At 33.6% G+C, this 14,046-nt stretch overlaps 1 protein-coding gene across 1 annotated transcript in view; it reads left to right on the forward strand.

The window, feature by feature from the left end:
- Positions 1-13,518, forward strand: part of LOC140150737 (TPR repeat-containing protein DDB_G0287407-like) — a 71,984-nt gene extending 58,466 nt beyond the window's left edge. Inside the window, exon 26 of the mRNA XM_072172837.1 lies at positions 10,559-13,518. Within this exon, the coding sequence (XP_072028938.1) occupies positions 10,559-10,615 (57 nt within the window). The 3' untranslated portion in view covers positions 10,616-13,518. The remainder of the gene's footprint in view (positions 1-10,558) is intronic.
- The last annotated feature ends 528 nt before the right edge of the window (positions 13,519-14,046 follow it).

The following is a 14,046-nucleotide window of genomic DNA, read 5'->3' on the forward strand; positions in this document are numbered from 1 at the left end:
CATATTTTCTTACGTATAAGGTAATAATATATTTTTTCTGGAGGTAAAGCCCTTCAACACTTTGTTTAACCTTAATGTGTATTGCCTATAAAAATAACTGACTTCAAACTCCCACTATACACATTAGGTCCTAAATATATGTTTTTGGTTTTTATGTATTGGTTTTCATCATTGTATATCTTCATGTTATCTTAAAGTATACTTTTGTATTGCACCTTGAACACCTTGTTTTGTTGGTATGCGCATGTTATAAATCTTATACTTATAAAAGTTACATTAAGTTACTGCAATTGTGGGCAGATGCAGTGGATGACAAAAGTCAGTTCTGATCAGGGTAACACCTGGCTGTTCAAATCCACTTCCCTTGCCCCTGGGCATCATGGGAGAGCAGTGTTTCAACGCAATGATTTACCCAGGTTAAATAAGCTGAAAAAAAACACCACAAAATACATTGGCACTACTGTCTTTTAACTTTTAACAGAGTCCCTGACTGGTTGATTACAGGATATAGGCTTATGAGTAACCAATCAACATAGAGCTTTAAGATCTCTGCATTTTTTAACCTAATCCCCTTCAGTCCTACTGACTATTCTTACCATATCTCTGATTGGCTCATTACATGATATAGTCCTCTTTGTAACTAATCAAAATAGTTCTTAAAATTAAATTGACTATGCTGTCTCAGAGAAAGAAAAAGAGAATAAAAACTACTTTTTTGCATCATTCTGGTCGATCCTTCATGTAATTATTTCGTGTAATCTAATCCTAACTCTAACCCTAATCCTAACCCTAACCCTAAGCCTAATCCTAATCATAACCCTAATCCTAACCCTAACCATCATTGGTCACCATCATTCTGTTGGAATTAAGGGAAAAAATAGCATGGCTTAAGGTGGATTTTGTGTGAACTGCGAGCTACTTCTGACCAACCAAGAGTTAAAACACACTGCTATATGTAATGTGGCATGCAAATGGGAGATAATTATTGCCAGGAGAGTGTTTCCATTTAAAAGTAGCTCCCGCTTGTGTTAAAGAAGAGGCCAATTGCAACCGGGAGCTATTTCCTGGTAACCGTTGGGCAAATAGAGCTTACCCCCCCCCTTTTTTAAATTTTTTTTAAAATAAAAGCATGGTGAACAATAGCCCAATAGGAATGACCATGTCAAGCACTTATATAGGCAACAGGGCACTGTATTAGTAATCCTTATGGGCCAATCAGTGGTTCACAGCAGCTTACATGTAGGAGAGTGACAAGAACCCTCTGCTAAATCATAATCCCGAAAGATGCTGATGTACACCGCTCTTGAAGGATTGAGCTTCTTAATCAGTGATCTCTCCAACTACACTGTCTGGGAGTCCATTCCAAACATGGACTGCAACATGAAGAAAAGTTCTGCCAGTTGACAAGGTTCTTGAGACTGGCTTCGTCAGTGCATGACTTGGCATTGAGGGACTGGTGCGAGTGGCTTGTCTGATCACGTAAGGCTTGGGTAGCAATGCTTTCAAGTCTGGCGGGCACAAGCTGGTGTGCATCTTGTAGATGCAGCAGCATCCCTTGTTGGAAATAATAACATTATCTTGCAAAAACCCACCAGTTCAACATTCTATTAACATGACATAGTTGGTTTTTCATTCATATATCTGGTATTACCAGACGATGGTGGACGACATTATTCATGTGGCAACAGCCAATATCGTAAACAAAACAGACAATATGACGGCAACACTGCCTGGACATTGGACGCCCCGTGCCGAGTTGTGTTTTTAGCTCTATTTGCCTTGTTACAGAAAAAAAATGCACAAAATATATTTCTCATTGAGTGAATGCATACATTTTCACATAAAAATAAATATTTTTGGATTCAAAATGAATGTGAAGAAAAAAAAAAGTTGTAGCCGGGAGTGAATGGGACTCAATCTCGGGACCCTATGCAGGGTCTTAGCTAGCTACCCGTCTGCCCGTCATTTTAGACGGGGAGTTTGCTCCTGGGACGGGAAAAATTAATGCCTTTGACAGATGCTAAATTATAATTGTAGGTGTTGAAAAAGGCTATTGGCTTTTTTAGTAGACCAGATTAGCAAAACAAGGTTATAGCAGCACATATTTGAACTCTTTGAACCCCAATGGGCTATAGAAGTCTGGTAAATGTTTTGAAGGTCAAATATAGGACAGGGAATTCTATTCAAATAACGGGCATCCCTCAATTCCTAGCTAAGACGCTGACCCTATGCGTGGCAGGCGAAAACTTTACCATTACACCACGCTAACCGTGATACACAGTGGAGGAAATTTTAAGTATATATCATAAGCATACCATGCGTTATTCATACAAAACTTTCAAAAAACAGTACTTACAATAATGTTCACTGTCGAACCTCAACAGATTTAGACTGATAAAATAGTACTTAATAACATGCGTACAGTTTTGGAATAATTTGAGACATTTTTGTCTTTACGAGTAAAAACGGCTCCCCCCTGGTATTACATTACACTTATTCAATTTCAGTCAGTAGTGCGCCATTAAAAGATAAGAGATTGGTGCTCAAGTTACCAATTTACATGTTGTGATATTTAGACTAATTTATATGCCAACAGTCTTGTAAAGTATCTGGTACTTTATTTATTTTGAGTACTTTGCGGGTGTCAACTGGAGACGACAATTTTCAATTTTTAGTATTTGTTCAGTGCTTCTTAAGATAGCTTTTGATATTAAGAAAATATCTCAAAATTTGAGACTTTTTATGTTGAAGCCATTGGATAGCACGCAAAGCATTAAACAGCCCAAGTTTGAGTATTGTTAACATCAAAGCAGCACATGTTTCAAGTAGGTATGCTGCCCTCTTTATTAGGGACAAACAAGAAAAATCAAAAATTAAATACTGGGTAAGAAGCAGGATAGAAAACTGTAAACTAAGAAATTGCCAACTTGGAGATAGAACTACAGAGTTAAAAAATCTCGGCCAAAAAAAAAAAAAAAAAAAGGTTTGTCTCAAAGCTGACGAGTGATCTGAAAACAAATGCGAAATGCGATTTATTATTTTTTTTCCAACTTGATATTTTTATGGTGTGTCAAAATTGAAAATTAGTGTGGTGGCTGTCGAATTCAGCAGTGCCAGTGTTGTCTATACCCATCATTTCCAACACACAAGCTATCGGAGCACATGGATTCTCGCCGTTAAGTATTTCTAAAGCAACATCTTTTAGTGTGTTCTAAGGCCTATTACCCGGGCAGGAAATTCCCTGCCCGGGTACCTGAAATTAAAAAAAAAAAAATAAAAAAAAAAAAAAAAAATTTAATTTTTTTTTTTAAATTTTTTTTCAAAGTTTCCTGGTTTTGTAGTGTCTCTGGACCTAGACCTAAATGCTAGGATCATGGTTGACCTAAAAAAAAAAAATTGAATTTTGCACATTGTTTTGTGTTTTTAATCTGAAAATTGATACATAGTTTTCATGTCATACTCTATTAATGATATCAAAATGCATTGAATTTGAATGCATTTTGATATCATTAATAAGTATGACATGAAAACTATGTATCAATTTTCAGATTAAAAACACAAAACAATGTGCAAAATTCAATTTTTTTTTTTTTTTTCAATCATGATCCTAGCATTTAGGTCTAGAATCCAGAGACACTACTAAACTCGAACTTTTTGAAAAAAAAAATTTAAAATTTTTTTTTTTTTTTTTTTTTTTTCAAATTTTTTGTGTTGCAATTTCGGGTACCCGGTACCCGCTCGAAAAAAGTTCGGGTACCCGGGAGCCGAATTTCCCGAAAATGAGAGCCTTAACTGTGTTCGTAGTTTTGGCTTTGTGTAAAAACCATCCTTTCTCTTTATTTTTCCCGGATAATTTGATTTTCAAGATCACAAACTCGGATGCTGCTGCCGCTGAATCCATGATGACTTCGGTGGGAGGATTAATACTAGCCATGTATTTAATATTTAAATTAAACAAACGTCATCGTGCGTCATAGTCATTCATATTGCCACGCACGTAAAATGACAACATTAAAAATGTTGATGAATATTCAGCGAGTACTCGAGTACATGGTGTACAATTAAGATTTTTTATTGTAGGATCGGTCTTAAAAAATAGTATGATTTAAATACGCATGCAGGTGTGTCGTTCAGACTACAACAGTGTCATCGTAGGTGACTTTTTAGTTAGGCTGTTTTAAATTCTTGATCCAGGAGACGCACTGTGCGATGTTCGATGTTTTTTGATATTTTTATTTTGAGAAAAAAAAATCTGATTTTCGCCGAATTTTTCGGGGAAAAAAAAAAAAAAATTTTTTTTTTGAAATATAAAAAAATTCCGCATTTCTTTTTTTTTTTTTTTTTTTTCAAATCGCGATTTTACAAAGGCGCCGCGTCAGCTTTGAGACGAATCTTTTTTTTTTGGCCTTATATGTAATGATATTTATTTCAAGTAATTGTACAATTTGTTATACAGTGCAACAAGTCATTACATCATAAATCACTTATTTTGATATTACTGAATACTGATGCATTTTGCACTAATGCCATTATTTATTTATTTAGTCTATGCAGTGATTTCACATGGCATACTGTGGGTGCATGCTATTAAAGTAAAAATTTTCACGCAACATGATTTTTATGCTTTTCATGCTCAAAACAGCTACTGTGAAAATAAAAATGTGTGACTATGTTCTTTTATGCATATATATAGGTCTATGTATGAAAACAAGCAAAGTAGTTTGAAGTAGAACAAGCGAAGAGTAGTTCAAAATTGACAAAGTGCAAAATAGTACACTCACAAAAATGATTAGAAGTGCCTGTTACAAGTAAATCAGTTCAAAGTTGGGAAAACAAAGCCAGTGATCGAAGCAAACAAAATATTTCCACTTGATGAAATGTGCATGTTTAACTTTCTGTTCAGAGGTAATTAACCGTGCAGTAAATTAGCATGCCTTGGCAATTATTCCAGTAATGAGAATTGTTATGAAAATAAATTAACAATCATTAAAAAGTTCATAGAGCAAAATATTTTTGCAAATGAAATATTTGCAACACAAAATGTTTTTGCAATCTGGAAAGGGACCCTCATTTTTGGTGGTTTGGTATTTTCAGGAAATTCTATTTAAAACATTTCCATAAATAGGAACAAGAAATAGCTCCATGCAGTTATGCACATAAATGTTGTACTTTTACACTTAGTAATATCCAAGCATGTGTTAAAATACAACTGCTGGGATCACTGCTGGAAGTTTGCTTAAACTTCCATCAAAATATAATGCTTACTCAACAATCACAATACAGTGAATTCTTCAAAAATACCACTCTGAGTCTCTCTAGTAAATACCAGGCTTGCTTATATGTGGTGTGATCAAGCAAAATCAGTGAAGTCGGACATATTCAATTTTCAGTTTCTTATAGGATTTTAACAGCATTTGCAAAGCTACATTTTGCAGAAAACCGCATTGAATTTGGACAACCAGTTCAAAAGATATGAGCAGTTAAAGAGTTCCCACAACAATTGGAAACGAAAGGAAATACTTCCTTTGTTTGGCTATATTTCAAAATTGATATTTCTGACTTTCAACTGATTTTGCTTGATCACATCACATATTTATGTGAAATACAGTCAAAATAGTGTTTGCTCCCTCATGAATATTAATGCATTAATTATGTATTTTTTTCTCGATTTACAACTTTTTTTATTTTATTGACAAGCAAGTCTTCATTTTCACTGAAAAAATGAGCAATTATTTAGTAAAGTATCAACAATATGTCTAGCATAATCTGCTACTGGAATCGGCCAACAAATGAATTTGTTTTGCCCCTTTTGGTTATACTTGTTCAACAGTTGGCTGATTAGGAACCCCAAGTGAGACAATATTATTGTTATCATTTGGATAGGTTTGTTTGACAGGAATCAGTCCACTGGAAAATGGAATATAATTTTTTTTCAAGGACATGGGTTTTATTTTCACATTATTTTGCAAGTTAAATATCAATCACAATGGTTAAACACATGCAAAACATTATTTTGCCCAAAACAGTAATAAGAAACCTTTGCAAAATTAAACACTCACACAAATGGTCAGGACCAGAAAACTTTGGAACTTAATACTGTGAAAATATATAACTGTGTAGTAGTTTAACCAAAGTATAGACACCAATAATGATGTGAAATGGTGCGGAAATATATAAAAAAATTGTGCACATTTGAAATAAAATAAAAAAAAGATATTAAAGGAGGATTTTGTGATCCTAGCATCCTCTTTTTATGACATTTTTCAGTAGATATCCACGAAAAAAGCCTATTCCCAAAATTTCAGTTGATTCCGATTTTGCATTTGCGAGTTATACATGATTATGTGTATAACACTACTCCATAGGCCAACTGTTGTAATTTCGTTCTGGTATACCAGAACGAAATTCAAATTTCACAATATTTTTGCTAAACGAATTAATCTGCAAGAAATATTTGGTACATAAACATTATGTAGCCAGAGGTATCCAGCAGTATAAAAATCTCAACTTTTTTTGAGAAAAGTGGGTGGATGAGGCTGTGGATCACAAAATGCCCTTTTAAATGGGCATTTTGAAATTCTAGCGTCCTCTTATAATGGTATGGTTCAATAGATAATCCACAAAAAGCCTATTTCCAGAATGTCAGTCCATTTGGGATTTGCTGTGTTGTAATTTAGGTAAAGGTATTTTGTGAGTTGCGAGATGCGAGTTGAAAATCTGCGAGTTGTAAGTTGAAATATGTGAGTTGCCCAGGGCAGATGCAAGTTTTGCTAAATTTGCGAGTTGCAAGTTTACATTTGCGAGTTGTGAGTTGAAATTTGCAAGTTGTGAGTTTACAATTGCGAGTTCTTCTGAGTTGCTAATTTGTCAAATTTTTACAGAAATTGTTTTACCCCCTATTGGAACTAGACCTTCATTGCCTGTGTTCTAGTTCCATGCACAACGTTGGACATTACGTTGAGAGTTAAAAATATGACCGTAATCTATGATTCCCTGTTCAAAGAATACCTCAAGCTCAACCACATTACAGTGTTAGATTATTTTAAATTATATAATGAGATGTAGTGGGGTATCAAATTTTCCAAACAAAAGGATAGAAAAGTTCAAGCATGTGCTACTGTCAACAGTCTGAAAATACACATTAACCCTAACACTGAACCCTGGTTTTTGATGTCGGAAGTCAAAGAAGATCCGAAAAAGTCAAGAAGAAGAAGAATTTTTGACTTGGCACCCCCGGGATTCGAACCTTTGTTCCCCCGCACGCCAACCACACGATCACTGACCGGTAGCTACACAGGTTATTGCTGCCCGGCCAGCAATTCCGTGAGCATATAACACTTAGGGTGATTGCGTCATCGCAGACCCTGGGATGCATGCATGCGCATAATTTTTTGTCGTGGTATTTACAGGTGTTAGGGTTAAACAATGTCTTTGTCAAATGACTGAGTCTGAAAGAAAGGTTATGCACACATAAATTATGTTGTCCTCTGTTTCTGATGGCATAAACATCTTAACGTTTTTGGAGTAAGTCTGAGGGGTGAGGCTGTGGATCATGAAGTGCCCCTTTTTAACAAGGAAAGAAAATTGTAAATGAAGAAAAAAGGAAACTTTGATGTACATGTATTTATATTACGGAGAAGTGTTTTATTATTATAATGTCATAATTATTATTTATCTAAAGTTTTTGATTTATAGTCTGAAGATTTTTCCCACAGAAGTTTCCTTTAGCAGATGAAGAGCAAAATAATTTTGTCATGTTTATATAAATAATATTCATACCCTCTTATTAACATGTTTAAATCACATATTTAAATATTTACATTTACATGCATATATCAATATGTATCTGTATAACATAGATTGTATTTTCTCCAAAACCAGACTAAAGCTAGTAATATGTGGGCTATTCCAGTTGAAATCCATACTCCCTCCCCCTATGGAATACATGGCCTCAATCTCCCACATAGGAAGTGTGAATTTCAAATGGGGTTGCCTGAATTGGTGACTCCATTTATAATCTGTGTGGGAGATTAAGGTTGTGTCTTCCATAGGGGGTGTAGGGATTTGAACTGGAATAGTCCAATGACACTTGTCTCATACAAAACTGCACAGATACTGTCACAGACTAATTTACCATAAATGCTGCATAAAAGTTACCAGATACCGATTCCTAACAAAGTTATATCATTTTGAACAAATTAAAGCGGGTTGGAGGGGAGCACTAAAATATATGTTTGCACTAAAATATTGAGATGAATAAAGCTGACACACAAGAGGAATTGTATGCGTTCTGTGAAAGTGGTGTCATTTTCATCCCTTGTGTAAGATTTTTCTTGGGGGTGGGGGTATCCAAAACTTGTTTTGATATATTATTGGTCTTAACTCAAGAACTGCAAGACATGTGGAAATATAATATGATTATTGGCTTCCTTGACTCATTTCCTGTGAGATCAATGTATATATGTTATGAAGTACACTGCAATATTTTAGTTAAGTGGCTAAAAGGGCCATTCCATTTAAAATCCACACCACCCCTGTGGAAGATGTTGGAAAGATCTTCCACATAGGGAGTATGAATTTCAAATGGAATGAATATATTAGGCAGCTCCATTTGAATTTTATACACCCTGCAAGAAAGATTCAACCTAAATCTTCCACTGAGGGAGGGTGAGTTTCAAACAGAGCTTCCTAACGTGTTCATTCCATTTGAATGTCATATTCCCCCTGTGGAAGATATTTCCAAAATCTTCCACAGGGGGTAGTGTGGCTTTTAAATGGAATAGCCCAAACCATCAGATAAAAACACTGTAAACTACCGGTGTCACGTTATGTAAGTATGACTAATTCTATGAGCTTATTATGGAATTAGTCACATTTACACAGAACATTAAAATGTTCTTTATGCATGAATGCTTGAAAGGGGCAACAATTTATGTTATGCACAAGTTTTAAAAAATTCCATTTTTCATATATATCGGACCACCTTCCTTTAAGGTTAGCAACTATTTTAAACTGTTGTGATTTGGTAGTTCACAGCATCTTGCGAATGGCAGTGAGCTTTGGCAAAAAATCGCATTGATCATTTCATAGCGAATGTGTAGAAGAATTCAAATATCACAGATATACTGTTGTTAGGTCCTGTGGTTCTTGAGTTACATTTTAAGAAGGCTGAAACAACATTTTTGTAACTCATTAAGGGATCTAAAATGAGCGTTTATTATGCGTTTGACAGTATTTTTGTGGGACATGAGAGCACCTCAGACCTATCGAATTGCATTCTGAATACTGAAGCATGTCTTTCTGATATCAAATAATTTTCATTTTTGAAAATCACAATATAATACAAATTTTATGACAAATTATAAAAATTTGATATTTTTCAAACTTTTGATATATAACAGTCCTCGAAGTAAATTATATAAATCTAATGATATATTCTTAAAGTGTATGTAGCAGGAGGAAAAGCCGACGGTCAATTGAAAATTTTGACCTTTCATATTGAAGATATGGATTTTTTCCCAAAAAGACCTAATTTTTTTTTGTGTTTTGGGAAAAAAATCCATATCTTCAATACGAAAGGTCAAATTTTTCAATTGATCGTCGGCTTTTTCATCCCACCTACATACACTTTAAGTATAAATCATCAGATTTATAAAGTTTACTTCAAGTACTGTTAAATATCAAAAATATCAATTTTAATGATTTGCCATAAAATGTGTATTAAATTGCAATTTCAAAAATCAAAATTATTTGATATCAGAATGGCATTCTTCATATTCAGAATGCAATTCGATATGTGTGATGTGCTCTAATGTCCCAAAATAAATACTGTCCAAACGTTCATACCCCAGCCCTTAACAACAGTAAATCAAGCAAGTTTTCAAAGTATATGATTTGTAGAATGAAATAATTACATTATACATACAATAGGCTATCATTTACTGAAAACACATAAGGTCTAGCATACTTCGTTCTAAAGTTAAGAAGTTTTTTGATGTCTATTTTCTTATGTATTTTATTGTTTTTTACTCCATATTTTTAACTTTATCTCAGTTTCGAATTTGCCGCCTTTGGCCCCCATGGACCAGATCATGAATATGTGTTTACCTTGTGTTTACTTTGGTGTTTAGGTGTCTTATACCTTTACTGGGTAAATGAAAAATTAAACATGTTGCAGTGTTTATAAAGTATTACAGAAACCCTAAACACTTGGATTTACAGTGTACGTAATTAAACCAATCCTAACAAACTTAACATTCATGTCAACACGTTATTGCTTTGGTTTGTATACCTCATTAAGTCAATATCTCCCCCCCCCCCAAAAAAAAAAAATTGAATCGTCACAGTTGCCAACATTTCAAAGAAAAGATAATCCCTTGATGCTGCTTAAGGGTTTTTTTTATCAATAATATATTGATTTAGATAATAAAAAGCAATATTTTGGCTGCTGCAATCAATAATACACCGTGTACCCTTAAATTAAGCTTGATATCTAGAATTATGAGGTTGTATCTAAGTTCTAACTGTATTTTTGTTTCTTTTATTCATTTAATTACAGCTAAAGAACACTCTTCAATTAATTGAAAATAGCATTGCTGAGCAGAACAACTCATAGTAGAATTATTAAGTCAGTACTGCCAGTTGGAACTGAGAAAGCCCAACCGAATATAAGACTCAAGTTCCACGAGGTAAGGTCCGAAAGAAGGTGCTTATAACAACTCTTTTTTGTTTATTTTCATGAGTTCATCACTTTTCTATACAGTCCCAAGGGAGATCACACAAAACAGATTAGGCAGAGTAAAAAAAACCCATGTTTCTCGTTTGGGTTTTCGAAAAAAGAGAGGGAGGGGCTTTTTATTTTTTATCGAAAAATAAGTGTAAATACCCATATTAGGCCCTGCATTTATTTAGCATAATACTGCTTGAAAAAACGAGGAGGTCGTTTTTGTTTTATTATTCTGGTAGGTATGCCCCCTACAGTGATCACAAAACCTTTGTAGTATTTGATGTATTAGGAAGCCTATAGAAAGCATCTTGATTGAGACTTTTTTTTCAAAAGTTATAACTGACTTTATAAAAAACAAAATTGAACTGGCTTCAAAAAAGGCAGTAGGAGGGGACAAGAAACATGTTTTATTTTTTATTTGACCTTATGTGATGCTTCAAGCCAGGAAGGAGAGTGATACATCTCAAATTAAAATGTCAAGTAAATTGTTGTTGCTGAGCAAGAGATTTTTGCTGTAAGGTAACTAACCTTGATGAAATGAAAATATAGAAATGAGCGAATAACATGGGTCTGTAAGGAATTGCTGTTAGAAATAGGCAATTATTAAACTACAATGGTTCTTGCTGCATTTGAGCACTTATGCAAAGGTAAATAACTCTTTACACGAGGTTGCCAAAAAAAAAAAAAATCAAAATTCAAAAATTTCAGAATTGTACATTTTCATGACCATATTTGGACTTGTCATGAAAAATGCATTTAAATGAGTACAAACAAGCCTAGTATTGGTTCGGTAGTTTTTGAGATATTTTTTTGATATTTTGAGAAAAACATCTCAAAGTTTGGACTTTTCATGTTGAAGCTAGCATAAAGCATAAAGCATAGAGCATAAAGGTACAAACATCTGTAACTAATAATAATGATTATGTTATCACTCATTTATATGTGTAGGGGAAAGTATTGTTTAACAAGTTTGTATATTTCTGCTAAGATGTCAATATATTAGCTCACATGTATTTTCTATAGTAGTATATTAACAATTTGATAATTTATTTTTTCTATGTGATTACTTGAAAGGATGCAATATGCAATTGTTGCAATAAAATTTAGAAAATATAGATATATGAAGTGATTTGAATTGTATATTTTAGTTTGTTGTAATATATTTAAAAAAGTGGTAATTTTTGTGTTTGTGATTTTGCATGGTTTGCAGACCTGCCAACTGTCCCTCATTTGGGGTTTACCAATGTGAAAAAGAGGGACATTCCTGCTTTCTGAAAATTTTATTGATGACAAATTTAAATATAAGAACAGCAGAAAATGATGCAAATTTCTCTTTCAAATTTTGCTATAGCATTCTCTTTAGTCTATTGTGATAAATTCAGACCTGCAAAACCTTCTCTGAATTCTGAAAGTATTGCACACCTCAAGTCTTTGAATTTGTCGGTACCTGATTTGTGTACATGTACAAGGTTTTGGTCTCAATGTCCCTCTTTCTGACTTTGGTAGGTTGGCAGGTCTTGGTTTGTCGATTTTGAACTGCTTTGCTTGTCCTTAAGTTCGCAATGTTAATTTTTCCTACATACACATGTGCATAAAAGAGCATACCGTATTTCGTCAAATAAATGCCCCCGGGGGCGTTACAATTTCCCAAAGGGGGGGGCATTTATTCAAGGTCAATTTTAGAACGATAATTCCCATTAAAATCATTAGGTAAACTTAAAACTCACACTGAAATGAGGAACTATGAACTAGAAACACTGACTTCTGGTTCATTTCCGGGGTTCCAATCCAGATTTTTGCCAAAAAGTGACGCTATTATCGACCATGTGGGCAACTTGGTAAGCTTACTACACAAGATAGCAGTGCATTTTTGAAACATCTTGGTTGAAAAAAGTGGTGGGGTGTTTATTTGAGGGTGGGGCGACTATTTGATGAAATACGGTATTTGTGAGTTTTTATTTTTGCTGGAAACGCAAAGAGCATGATAAAATGCAGCGCAAAAATTCCCACTTTTACAGTAGTTGTGTAACAATTATTTCTACGTTATAAAAGATTGTTTTTATATTGTGATTAGATATTTTGTTGAAAAGATGCATTAACTAATTGTTGCAATAAAATATATAAAACAGAATTAAGAAATATCAATATATTATTACTAAGTGGGTTGAGATATATAATGATATATTTTACTGTAATATAGCTGTATGACAATAATATTTTTAACATAGTTTAACATTGCCAGTAACTGTTTTGTTGTAAGGATGGGCATTATCATATTTTTGCAATATAATTTAGGAGCAGATTTAAGAAATATCAATACACAAGTGATTATAATGCATTATGTGACAAAGCCATTAGGGGATCTTAATGGGAGAAACTGTCAGGTCAGTGTCAAAGATTTGAGTCTACCTCTTATACTGGATGGTCAGATGGTTAGCAAATCTGATACATCTTATATTAAAAATTATACATTTTATTACAGGGCATTTATTATTATCCACACGGTTATGTTTTGAAAAACCATTTATGTGGAATATTTATTACACATCATGTTATTTTCTGACATTGTTTAATAGCTGTATTTTAAACACTCAATTTTATAGGTGTTACAAGTTTAGTAGTCAACTTTTGGAGAAAAAATAAAATGACCACATGCTCAATCTTTCATATTAATGAAAATTACATGGTTCTGGATATTCTTCAGATTGCACAAATAAATTGTACTGTAGTTTGCATGCAAAAAAGTGGATGCCCTTAGCTTTACAGCCACTTATAATAATTTCATTGACAGTCGTCAACTTTTGGAGAAAAAATAAAATGACCACATGCTCAATCTTTCATATTAATGAAAATTACATGGTTCTGGATATTCTTCAGATATTGCACAAATAAATTGTACTGTAGTTTGCATGCAAAAAAGTGGATGCCCTTAGCTTTACAGCCACTTATAATAATTTCATTGACAGTCGTCAATTGTTTGATATAAATTTAAATTGTCACATGCACATTTGTACTTGGATTACTATGCAGTGTGTGTGTGAGTGTATAAATGATACAACAAATATCCATATTATATTTTACTTTTAAACAATGAAATATATTATTAGGCCATCTTAATTTAATAGTTTGTCTCAAAGCCCCAGCGCGCATTAGTAAAATCAACCACATTTTGCATGTTATATCAGCTGGATTGAGTAAATTTAATTTTTTTCGGCTGTTGTATTTTTTTTCCAGATCCACCACACAAAAATCCCACGCCTGACAAAGTAGCCTAAATCGTAAATCTCAATAAAACTCTTCATCTTGACCACAGTACAACC

The sequence above is a fragment of the Amphiura filiformis genome, chromosome 4 (genome assembly GCF_039555335.1).
Source record: "Amphiura filiformis chromosome 4, Afil_fr2py, whole genome shotgun sequence".
Classification (NCBI taxonomy): Eukaryota; Metazoa; Echinodermata; class Ophiuroidea; order Amphilepidida; family Amphiuridae; genus Amphiura; species Amphiura filiformis.